At 27.3% G+C, this 13,900-nt stretch overlaps 1 protein-coding gene across 1 annotated transcript; it reads right to left on the reverse strand.

The window, feature by feature from the left end:
- Window positions 1-12,007: 12,007 nt before the first annotated feature.
- On the reverse strand, window positions 12,008-13,300 carry LOC132940856 (uncharacterized). Its single transcript, XM_061008651.1, has 4 exons — window positions 13,239-13,300; window positions 12,886-13,090; window positions 12,385-12,813; window positions 12,008-12,322 (listed from the first exon to the last, which is right to left on the reverse strand). The coding sequence occupies exons 1-4, from the start codon at window positions 13,298-13,300 to the stop codon at window positions 12,008-12,010; spliced, it is 1,011 nt and encodes a 336-aa protein (XP_060864634.1).
- Between the last annotated feature and the right edge of the window lie 600 nt (window positions 13,301-13,900).

The following is a 13,900-nucleotide window of genomic DNA, read 5'->3' on the forward strand; positions in this document are numbered from 1 at the left end:
AATATGTACTTGACGCATATGGCGTCTTATTGTTATCACAGTAATTTGAGGTACCAACGATGATCGATCGACCTTCACCACTTTCATTTCAATATTGCTATAACTCATATTAAATCATAAGTAATTTTTATCTTGCCCCGGGTGGGATTTTATCCTGTGGGCGCGCTTGTGTAACATGATAATTAATAGGTAATAATGAATGTTATATGAGGGGTGACCAACCACAAACATTGCAAATTAAAGGACTGATATATATATATAAATAAATGTTTGTGTGTAGATTAGGCCTCTTGGAAGAATATAGGCTAATTTAAAAAGGGTTAAATTTGGTTTTTTTTTATTCATCGGATTTTAGTACGGTTAGGTTAGGATTTTGTATTAATTGATTATATTAATCCACCGTAGGTTAGGTCACAAAGGTGACTTATGCCCGGGAAACGCCGGGAGGGACAGCTAGTAAAATATATATTATTTATAGCACCCACATTTTATAGTTAGGTAGATAAAAATAAATTGACAGCAAATGGCACGAAAAAGGTGCCGACCGCAAATGTCCTGACCTCATCGGTGCCGACACCCTATTTAACATACCTACTTATGGGGCCTCCCTAGATATGGCTTTTATTTGAGGGACGACAATTATTACACATCAGCTAATCACGTCATCGTCACCCGGATCTATAATATGCATATGATGTGTTAGTTTTAAACAATATTATTACTTATTAGTGTGAGTGGGGTTCAATGAGGGTTATACCGACGAATGCCACTCTCGTACCCATATGTATATGTCAATAATTACATTCATAAATTAACTGTATTATAAAACTAAACAAAGTTGATTTTGTTGTATGTAAATTTACTACTCTGTTGAACATTTTTTGTTAAACCAGACCGTGGAGAAATACGTTGTCCGTGCATCACGTACTCTTAATGCTTACTAAGAATTATTTCTTTGAAAATTCCGACCATATCACACGTACATTAAACGTCCATTAAGCGTAAAAACGGAAAAATTCCAAATTAATTGTTTTTTCATTAAGTTTTGATTTATTAATAATATAAATGACACACTGTTAGATGGTAAATAAATAAATATCGAAAATAATTTTACCATCCGAGATAATGTCTATAATGTTATATATTTGAGTTCAATAAGCTATATTCTGTGTACGATGTAATAATCAGGGTCAAACACGATAAAAAAACGTCGGTTCAATCGTTCATATTGAAAACAAAATAAGCTCCACAACAGCAGCTATAAAAAATGAAATGTAATTATTATAATTATATCGAATTCGTATAATATAATGTATATTTTATCATCCAGGATTACGTTGTCATTGTGACTTAAAGTAAATAATCATTAACGATTCGTAGCAAAGAAAGAAACTCGGACAATAAACACAATCTTATCACTTGTTGGTCATTATTAATTTATGGATTCCACAAAAAATATATATTTGAATGATCGTTCACGCAGCTACATCAGAATACGCTGTTAAAATAAAATAAAATATAATAAGAAAGTATGCAGACCGGCGTTGTGCGTTGTTGTGTTAAATACCTACCCATTATATGAGTATTTTATAACACGAACAACATTTCTCGTAAATAAAATGAAAAATAATATAAAAATAAATAATGAAAACGTGAGCGGCTAGTCTTTATTATAATACACCACTGAATAAAAAAAAAAGTCTTAGATTGCCTATACTACCAGTATACCACTATACGTGTGTTGGGTACCTAGTGTCTTTATGTAAGCAGGTAGGTACCTATGTGTTGTAACCACGTACAATGTTTCGAAAATGATTAATCGAAAAATACGGTAGATCAAACCAGTATTTGTAACATATAGGCGTAGATAAAAAACTTACATTTTATATAGTAATATATTATAATATAATTAGGTTGTGCGCAAAAACACAAAAATATCTTCGGTACCAACCTAGTCAATATTTTTAGATTTAAAGGCGTACGTACCACAATAATATTATTGGTCCTATACCGCCGATGGCCGATATAGGATTGTCGAATGGCTTTCTTTAACTTCACCAACATTTACTCGATACTAGAGCTCGATCCGATTATTCCACAGAAGACATAGCTTATAATTAATAGATAAATATTTGAATTTTATTTTTTTGAAATTGTAACTTTATTTAGTATTTAAATAATTGTAATTTTTTATTAAGTTTCAAAGAATAACACAATTTTATATGATATTGTTTATTCATTTTGAAAAAAAGAACATATTTTATTTTATTTTCATACGCCTATAATTATTATATAATATATTAACGATGCATGTGATTGGTGGTGGAATGAGGAATATAAAAAGTAGTAGTAGAACTAGAAGAACGATGAGAAACTTTTTTTTTTTTTTATTAGCGTTAAGGCTTCAACTACTTGGTCATTAGCCTGTGTTACTGTAGGGGAGGGTACTGTAGAGTTGTGTACACGTGTGTGTTTGTTTTGGCAGAATTTTTGATTTGGGCACCCGTAAGTATCTGCCATGCCCGGGTGGGGGATGGCAGCACTTGTTCTCCGAACACTTGCCCGAAGAAAAATGCCGCCCGCGACCGAGGTATCGAACCAGCGCCGGTGTGCGTTGCAATCGACGCCTTAGTCCGCTCGGCCACTCCGTTCCCCGATGAGGAACTGTTAAGTATAATAAAGAGACAAGGACATACGATATAATATATAGACAAGGGTCAAGGATATATTGTACACAAGCTAAAGAAATTGAAGGGAAATTAATTATTATTCCTATATAGGTAATACAAGTGTGGTGCCGCCTGAAAAACCGGACGATCCTAAAGGACAAAATACTTTCACTACACGTTTAAGAGGACGTCGAACCCGCATAATATGTTGTGCTCCGTCTTACACGCGCACGACATTCCAAATTTTACGCTCATCACATCACGTTTAGCCCTGTTAATTTTAAAATTAGAGTTAATTGACCTCTTACAAAATTTAAAGGTATGAATATTATTTGGGGTATCTCATCGGCTTTTTATTGTATTTCAGTTTTAAAGTGAATTATGAGTATTTTAAAATTGTAAATTGTTTATACATATTTTAATACTCATAACTCAATTTAAAATTAAAGTATTACAAAAAACTGATGAGATGCCCTAGATTATATTCTTACCTTTAAATTTTATAAGTGGTCAATTCACTCTAATTTTAAAATTAACGGGGCTAAACGTGATCTGCTGACCGTAAAATTTACTATGTCGTACGCGTGTAAGACGGAGACCACATATGCGGGTGCGACGTCCTCTTAATGGATATCATTTGTGTTATGTAAATTGAGTTAAAATATAATCCGTCACGTAATATTGTTGATGGTTTCGGATAAGACGTGTTTTTATCGTCTGGCTACAGTCCATAGGAAAAAAAATTATCAAAAACACGTTACGACACGGAGTGCCTCTGCGTGTACGTCGAGCCTATGTCTTTGCATACCTAATGTATAGATTATAGGTATATAAATAAATTAAATAAATTAAATTAAAAAAAAACACTTCTACTTTTAAAATGTTCACATAAATAATTAGCCCCAGAAAAGGGCCTCCAAGACATATTATATAGCCACGAATAAATTCGATATTTTTGTTTTGGATTTAAACGTTTTGGTATATACGTATAAACTGACGAAAAACTGTTTGTTAAACAAAAATTAATGGTACAATTTTCTAAAATTATATTTCGATTATTTTAAAATTATTTGTGTTTTTTTTCTAATGAAAATACAAGTGTTAGCTACGGACTATACGCAGTATTTAATACTTAAATGTTTATTTAAAAACGTATTGTTAAATGAATTAAATGAACCATTATGAACTATGTATTCCTATCACAGTTTTTATAGTTTATTTTAATATTTAGGAAGATATTATTTAATAATTTGTGTGACGAATGTAGGTATAAATAAATAAACTAATAATTAACATCTGCGTATAATAGACATAGGTCAATATTTTCAAAAGTACAATCATAAACATTTAGAATTTATAATTGGATTTAATACAATATTTTGCTGAAATCATATTTCGTGTATTATTGCCATTTGCTGCTGATTCTAATTTCTACTTTATTTAGCAGCGTTAAACAAATGCAGTAGAAATCGTAATTTTAGTGTTTCAACAATATTCATCAAATCAATATTTGAAAATCAATACTAAACAATACACGGCCGCTCGACAAGTACGTTTCCCCAGCCCCCCACATATCAATTTTCGTGAATTTTCTTTTGCCAATATTTAGTACGTTATTTGTTTGGATTTGTTTGACCTGAATCAGAATTTGTTTGACATCAGGTACCCCGGAAAATTCAATTTTCCCGTGGGGGGCCGAGGAAACGTTTCCCCAACCCACCTCATAATTAAATAATGGACTTTCCAGGATTTTTCTTTTGCCAATATTTAGTATGTTATTTGTTTGAATTTGTTTGGACCTAATCAGAATTTGTTTGACATCAGGTATCCCGGAAAATTCAATTTTCCCGTGGGGGCCGAGAAAAGGTTTCCCCAGCCCTCCTCGTAATTAAATAATGGACTTTCCAGGATTTTTCATTTGTCAATATTTAGTATGTTATTTGTTTAAATTTGTTTGACCCGAATCAGAATTTGTTTAACATCGGGTACCCCCGAAAATTCAATTTATCTGTGGGACTTATAATTTGTTTAAATTGTATGTTAATAAATTAAAATTCAATGCAATTTGACCTTTTAGGGCAGGAGTCACTCAGAATTGAATTTACATCTAGTACTTAGTACGTAATTAGTTTTTTTCAGCATGATATATATTTTTTATTACTCAATACATATTATTTTTATTAAACCTGAATTTTTAACAAATTTAGAATATTTGTTAACAATTGTCATTAAATTAAATTTTTTTTATAAAATATGATTTTTTTAATTAAACATATTTTTTACTAAAGTTTTTTTTATCAATTATAGATTTTAAATTATGGATTTTTTACCAAATAAATTTCTTATATTAAGATTATATTCAAATTGTTTTTATTAAATAGAGATTATTTATCAAAATTGATTTTTTTTTATCAAATAAGGATCAAATGAATAACTGGAAAAAAAATATCTGTTACACATTCCTATGTTATGATATTTTTAGTTATAGTTACCTAATATATTTAACAAAATTATGTTCATTAGTATTTTTATACCACTTATAGGTTACATGGATAGGTTATAAGGATCAAATTCCGTAGGTACATTAAGATTTTTTATTCCATTTAGATTTTTTTTATTAAATATATTTTGTATATAAAATATTGATTTTTATCAAACTAAAAAATGTTATAACAAATTTTTTTATTGAGTTTTATCTAACAGAATTTTTCGTAAGATTTTTATTCAATTCACATTTTTAAAAATAGAGATTATTTATCAAAATTGATTTTTTTTTTATCAAATAAGGATCAAATGAATATTTGATAAAAAATCTATTGAATAAAAAATTTATCTAAATGGAATAAAAAACTTTAAAATAAGGAATTTATTTGGTAAAAAATATATATTTATTAAAAAACTTAAAATTTTTTTTTAAAAAATGTAAATTGAAATAAATCTTACTAAAAATTCTGTTTAATAAATAAAACAAAAAAATCTGTTATAAAATTTTTTTAGTTTGATAATAAATCAATATTTTACATAATAAATATATTTAATAAAAAAAATGCATATATTATGTAATAAGAAGAATCTAAATAGAATAAAGAATCTTAATGTAAGGAATTATATCCTTTTAACCCATCCATGTAACCTATAAGTGGTATAAAAATACTAATAAACACAATTTTGTTAAATATACTAGGTAACTATAACTAAAAATACCATAACATAGAATCGTGTAGCACATATATTTTTTCCAGTTATTCCATTTAGATTTTATTAAACAGATTTTTTATCAAGTATTTATTTGATAAAAAATTCAATTTTGATAAATAATCTTTATTTTAAATTGAATTTTCCGGGGTACCTGATGTCAAATAAAATCTGATTCGGGTCAAACGAATTCAAACTAATAACGTACTAAATATTGGCAAAAGAAAATTCACGAAAATTGATATGTGGGGGGGCTGGGGAAACGTACGTCCGCTCGGCCCGTCACATGGCCAGAGTCCAAACTGTGTGGCAGCTGGACGCAGGTAGAATGATGTTAGTCATCTGGGGCGTGACTAATAAACTATCAGTATAAAATACCTTTATGCCTACGATTTGGCGATGAATCGTTTATGATTTACCTTTTATAATTCAGCGTGATTTACTGATTTGAGCTTATAATTATAATTATTTCAATTAGGCCATAGAAATATTTTTTTAGAAAGTGTTCACACACACAATACCTGTATACATATATATTATTTAATTATAAAGGCCAACAGTTTTTTTAGGAGTTTATTATAGAGAATTTTTAAAAACATATTTGAATTCGTCATGAGGTTTACTTGAAATGGAAATCCTTACATTCTTAACATTTCTCACTCAAAGCATAAATTCGAAGCATATTATTTTTTACTAAAGGAAACGTCAGTCATTAAACAAACATTAAAAAAAAACACATTGTAAAACCAATAAAATTATCGCTACGGTCGGAGTCTAAAGTTTAGATATAAAATATATATATTTATATATATTAAACTGTGTACAGCCATGCCATTACATTTGTTATAACTTTTATTGTATTAATGTGTTGTTAGTTTTCTGTTTATCTATTTTATTCCATAATATCAAAAAATAAATTTAATGATCGGTTTGATGTTCATAATATAATCACTAAAGACTACCTATCACCTAACCAGTTCTTACGTAGTTTATAGTGTTAAAATTATTTAGCTATAGATTATAATATAATATTATAAAATATTTATTAATTATTAGGCACACGCATTAATTTAAAAAACGATTGTATGTTTGTATTGTGGATTGATTGGTTATATGTAAATTCTACCAATTTACAGGTACCTAATCGTTTTTAAGGTCGATTTTGACCTGCAAAAATAAACATAAACTCTACCAACACTAAATTAATGTACATTTCACTGATATTATAAAAAAATCAAATCAAAATTTATGTGTAAAATATATATAAAGTTAAAAATAATTTAAAGTAAAATTAATAAAAAAATATTTAAAAGAAATTACTGTCCAAGTATTATGGTATGAACAACAACCTGCAGAGTGTAATATTTCAACCGAGCTTTGATTATTAAAAAGAATAAAATATTTGACAGCAAAATTAAGAAGTGCATTGACAGTCCAAAAAAAGAATTTATAACTATTTTAAATAAATACAAAAATGTATTTTTTTTATTTTATATACATATTTTAAATTTAAATTAATAAATTATGCTTCGTACTTTTAACTGTACAGTGTACAATGTATATATATATTTATTTTATAATTTTTTCCTTGGGTACACATTTTACAGCACATAGTTTTATTTTGAACTATATAAGACATTTAAATTCATTATGCTCATTGTATATTTTTAATCATCGTTTGGTTATCCATAAATCGATTATCTGCACAACCTCGGTCACAATTAATGGGAATAATCGACGCTCTCAAGTAGTACTCATAACAATAAATGTATTCCTAAATTTTTTTACATGTTACAATATACATAATAGAAATTATTTTATCTTCTTTGTAAACATAACCAATTTTTCACAGTTAGCCACAGTATGTAGTGCACAGTACTATTCTAACAAACGGCTTGGTAAACTTGATAAAAGTTGTTGATGTTCATAATACATTGTGGACTAAAAATACGAGTATGCGGTATTTTGCTATACAGTGGTTTTTGGATATAACCTTCTAAAGCATGGACGAAATCGTACACACGTCACATTATAACATAATATTATACTATGTCGTGTAAAAAAATGCCGCCTGGATCAACATTTTAAAAATCCGTCCTTTATTCCACTTCTATACATAACACAAAATGATAAATAATAATAACCACATTGATACAATATTTAAATTTGTAATCAGTAATATAATATAAGTAGGTGCACTGGTACAATCATATGCACATACTATATGAACATTTTACAACATTTATTTTAGTCACTTTCCAGTTTTCACTCATTAAACAAATATAAAAATTAAAACCTGTGTAATAATATATTCAAAGAAACCTTTGGTGTCTAATTAATATACCATTTGTTTTTCACAGTCGGCGTTGGACTTATATTTATAATTAATAAAATAATAATATTATCTATATTAACTATATGGTGCAGGCCGCGGAAATTTGTTATCGATGTATAATAATATTTGTACGGAAGTCGTGAACGTTTTCACGGGTCAAATTTGGTCGAAAGTAAAATATAAACAATATTATGACGTCATAATAATAAAGCTTATTTTTTTACTTTTGAACGAATTTGACCCGTGAAAACGGTCACGACTCCGTACAAATAATATCATACGACTTTTTAGGCAAAGGGAATTAACTACATAATATAATTTTATATTTTATATTTTATATTTTTCAACTGTCATTGTAACAACATATTATTAGTCTTGTATTAAATTGTCAAGCTTCTTGACACAGTGAATAAAATTTTATTGATATTCATAGAAAAAAAAACTAAAAAATTTGGAAACTCAATATGTTCGTTAACAGTTGAAAACAAGTCATAGTATTATGAAAATTTTATCGTGTATAGAAGAATATGCTAATGTAAACATTCAGTGAAAATGTATCTATGGTCATTTGTTTTAGAGTTACACCAAAAACCAAAATCAATTTGGTCGAAAACCTGATTTTGTGTAAAAATTCCCGTTTTTCCCTGCGTTTTTGGAAACTATTGGGCATTTAAAATGTTGACCTCCCGAATGCACTAACTAGATTCACTTTCCCATTGAACAAGTAACTGTTGAAGAAAATCAAAGAAGCTAAAATGGTGATGACGGGCACAAAAAAAAATACAAAAAAAACACACACATAATTGTAAAACCAATACATTCATCATTCCTCTCAGAATCTAAAATGTAAAATAAATTACTTGAACAGAAATTCGCACCCCTGAAAGAATAGTGACACAAATCACAATATCAAAATGTTGGGAAATCGACTTTTAATTTTTCATTATGTCATTTAGTCTTCATAAATAGGATTTTTATTATTTTATCTTTTTTCAATCTTATATTATTCTTAATATTGTATAGTTTACTTGTATATGCTTAAAATAACAATATAAGTACCATTTTACCTTTGTTTTATTGTAAATATGGTTTCAGTTTGACTATTGTTATTATTTCTGTTTGGAAAAAAAAATTTTTTTGATTTACGCCACATAAAATTAAATAAAATTTGTTATAATAATATTATTTATAACATTCAAATGTTTAACTTGTCGTATAACATTTAAGATCAATAACTCTTAAATAGAAAGTAATAGGTATGTAAATATTTGATAAAATTACATGTTTTAACTACTTGATACATTTTAGGTACCTACATACTTTACCTTAAAAAAAATATTAGATAGTACTTTTGAGATAATATTTATTAATACAACATATTATAATGTTGATAAAACCACTATAGTCATTCTTATAGTAGGTACAATAGTATTATATTAATAAAATTAAAATAATTTTCCCCACGTGAAATTGTTACTTTTGAGATATGACTTTATTCCGGCTAGAAAAATATTGTGTAACAACATTAGTCAGGCCAGAATAAAGTCACATCTAATAAGAAGTGTCGGTATTCCAGCAGAAATAAAGACATTTGAGCTGATACTGTCTTTAATATTATATAAATCAAAAATGTCAAGCATACTAAAATATAAACGATGAAATTTTGCAAATTTGAGGGTAATAACTCGAAAACGTCTTTTTTAAGTTGTGTCACTATTCTTTCAGGGGTGCAAGTCACCATTGTAAAATCAATACATTCATGGCCCTGCTCAGAATCTAAAATAAATAAAAATAAAACCTAAAAAATAATTTTTAAAAATTATATAATTTTTTTTTTGTAATATATAAAATATAATTCAATATGAAACTATTAATTCAATCGATTGTTACATTTTATGATTTAATTTTACTATCAGTCTTACATATTTACGTACCTATTATGAACCTACATAACTAAAGATTATAAATAAAACTTTTATTGCAATACTTTCCTTATCATAATTATTTGAATATTTATTTGTATACGTTATAGTTATTGTAAAATTAATCTTCTGTTGCTGAAAAATACTGACGTATTTTTGGTGATGATGCCGATGATGGACATACATTTTAAAACTTATACTCACAAATGTAAGTAATAATTTTATTCACAGGATATTTAATATATGGACGTTGTGAAATGAATATAATTAAAAATCTTCGTGTTAGTACTAGACTTCATGTTTTATACTAAAGAATTAATTGCTTTTAGATGCAACTGTGTGCTGATAAAGCACAGATACATAAAGTAGGCATACTGAATACTTGAGTACCTATTAGTGTAGTTAAAATTGTAAATAAGTCCATGTTTGGCTATAGTTATTCCTCTTGTTTATGTTTCCAGAGCTGCAGAAATACGCAGAAGTCAAATATATTATGTTTAAATATTAGAGTACCTAGGTAGGGCAAGAGCCCTGTAAGTTATGATTATGATTTTGTACAAATATCAGTTTACAATATAATATATTTATATAATTTTCATCAAATTAATTATTACAGATTTCTAATAAATGTTTTTATGATGTTTTTCAAATTGTATAAAATATTAATAGGTGGTCAAATGTATTGTTGATTCTAAATGGTTTCAAACATTAAAACAAATACAAAATAGTATTTTTGTAAATCTATAATAATAATATAATATATAGGTATGCTTTATACTCTTGTTTCATATTTGTGTGATAAGAAATATATTATATTTATATTTTATTTTATTTGAAATATTATTTCACTTGATGTCAACTAAATATTATAAGAAAATTAATATTATTATACTGGTTCGTTTAGTAACTTTCTACATTGTCACTGAGAATTTTAGATTTTTAACTTTTATTTATAACTATATTTACTTCTTACTATCTATGTTATTTTTAGTATAGAAAGTTCTAAAAATAACATAATATTATTATATTACTATGGTCTACGTAATGCTATATGATCATTATCAGATTTTATCATATGCCATATGTTATTAGACACCGTATTTTAATGCAGAGAAGATATTATTTTAAATAAAATAAAATAATATAATATATTACATAGGCAGGTAATCAAATAAAACTTGGCAATGGAATCATGTATTTTACTATTTCTTTTTAAATCTAAATAAATATTAAAAGAATCGTAGATCAGATACAATAAGACATATTGGTAATAATTTATTGTAATTAAAAGATACAGGTGCATTACCTATTTTATTATTTTTATAATTAAATGTAATTATTAAAAGGACGTGGTACCTGTATCTGTTATCACCGTCTTATATACCTCGATATAGGTAACACATTTTCGTTCACCAGTTTCAATAGTGTGCTGTTAGTTTTAATATTAGAGTGAATTGACCTATTATACATTTTAAGGCAAGATTATTAACTAGGTTTTTATTGATTTTATTATTTGTAAGTAAGTTATGACCTTTTTGAATCTGTACATATTAAAATAATCATAACTTAGGTACCTACTTAAAAACAATCATTTATACATGTCAAAAAAAGCGTACGTAGGGCCCTAGATAATAATCTTACCTTATACCGAATTGTATAATAGGTCAATTCACTCTAATATCAAAACTAGCACACTTTTGAAACTTGTGAACAAAAATGTGTTACTTATGCCGTGTAAGACAGAGGCAATATATTATGTGGGTTCGACGTCCTCTTATATGAACAATAATCGTTATTAATTAAACAATCAATGATAATATTTTGATATTCCAGTTGACACATAATTTATGTTAACTCTTCAAAAAGACCAAGACCTTTTTTTAATTTTAGTTTTTTGAAAAATATGATATAAGAATATCTTGGAACTCTATAATATCGATTCCTTCTATAACTTCAACATTTTTTGGTTTAGTTGTTGCTTGTGCATAATCAACAAGTAGCCCACCACGTGCTTCACCAGCCATAATTGGTGTTATATTTACAAGAAAAGAACTTGTAATCAAATTTGGCCACAACATTACAGCTACGATTAAGGAATCACAAGGTTGCCAAGTTCGTGATTTTCTAATTTTTGATTCTGCTTTATTTAAAAATGTCATGTATTTTGATTCAATAATACCAAGTATATCTGTTCTCCATGACTAAAAAAAAAAAAAAAGTTTTCAATAAATTATTTAGTCATTTTTAACTATTCACATTTTACCATTGGTATCTCAATTAATAAATTTGCCTCCCAGGGTAGTAATAAAATATCCACTCCTTCAGTTGAATTGAAAAATATAAAATTACTCTCTGCATCCAAGCCAAAATTGAATTCCACACCTGGACGACTATTTCCATAGCCAGAAACACTACCACCCATGACATAAAAACGCTTGACTTTATGAACAAATGTTGGGTCCAGTGATATTGCAAGCGCGATATTCGTGGTTGGTCCAAGTACAAGTATACTCAATTCACCAGGATATCTATTAGCTAAATCAATTAATGCAACTACTGCATGCTTTGATCTATCAATATTACCAGTGATTTCTTGATTAAATTCAAAATCACCAAATCCATCATTACCAAAGAAATAATCAGATGTATGATTCTGGGTCAGTGGTTTGGAAACACCTGAGTAGACTGGGATCTATGAACAAAGTAAACTCTTGGTTTAAAATTGATATCAATAAAATATATTATTTTTTTTTGTCATAATTACTTTTGTTTCATTTGCAATTGACAGTGTCTTGAGCACATTTTGTTCTACGTTGCTCAATTCAGAGTTACCATAAACGCAAGTTATTGCCACAACATTGAAATATGAGTCGTTGTAGTTGGTATTTGCTGTTAATAGAAGCAAAATTGCCATTGCATCATCAGCACCACCATCCGTGTCAACCACAATATGTTCATCACTTTTCACTCTATAGTATAATAAATTAAATTGGGTTAATACATATATTTTATAGTTGAAATATGCAGACAATATAATGTTATATATTCATTTAAAAAACAATATTTAAAATATTTAAATAATAATTTTTAATTAAAATGTTATGAAAGTTATATTACCCTATTAAAATTGTGATTAGAATTAATCTAATCGGAATTAGTAATTCTTTTTTTTTCGTCATTGCTGGATGTAAGATGGTTGTTATTTAACCTACAAAATAATAAGTATGATGCGAATTAAAGGTAGGTATGTTAAAATTAAAGAGCGTACCTACCTAGGTAGTTACGTGTGTAATAGGTACTTGTTAAACATTTAAACTTACGTTGAAAGCCAGTAGTTGGATCCAGTTGTTTACCAAATTTTAAAACACGATTCTTATATTTGGTTCTATTTGACAATACCTTAGTGGCTTAGTATTAGGGCTAGTTGTGCCGTTTGTGTTAAAATATTGGTGATTTACGGTAACATTTTAACAACTACTGTATACAACCAGAAGAATAATTGACCTAATAAATTAGATAATTAATTATTTATACAATATATATTCTATATAAGTACCCTACCGATAATTAATTTAAGATTTTGTTATTATTTTAATAATGTGTATTCATATATTATGCGATGAACATGCGATTTATTTATATCACTATGATACAAAGATATCAGAAGATCATCATCACCATTTACATTACAATTTATAATTTTAATTACTAATTTAATTATTTTATTAATTTATAAGTAAGTATGTATTAATTTCATTTCATTTTTTAAAAATAAATTA

Source organism: Metopolophium dirhodum, chromosome 1 (assembly GCF_019925205.1).
Source record: "Metopolophium dirhodum isolate CAU chromosome 1, ASM1992520v1, whole genome shotgun sequence".
NCBI lineage: Eukaryota > Metazoa > Arthropoda > Insecta > Hemiptera > Aphididae > Metopolophium > Metopolophium dirhodum.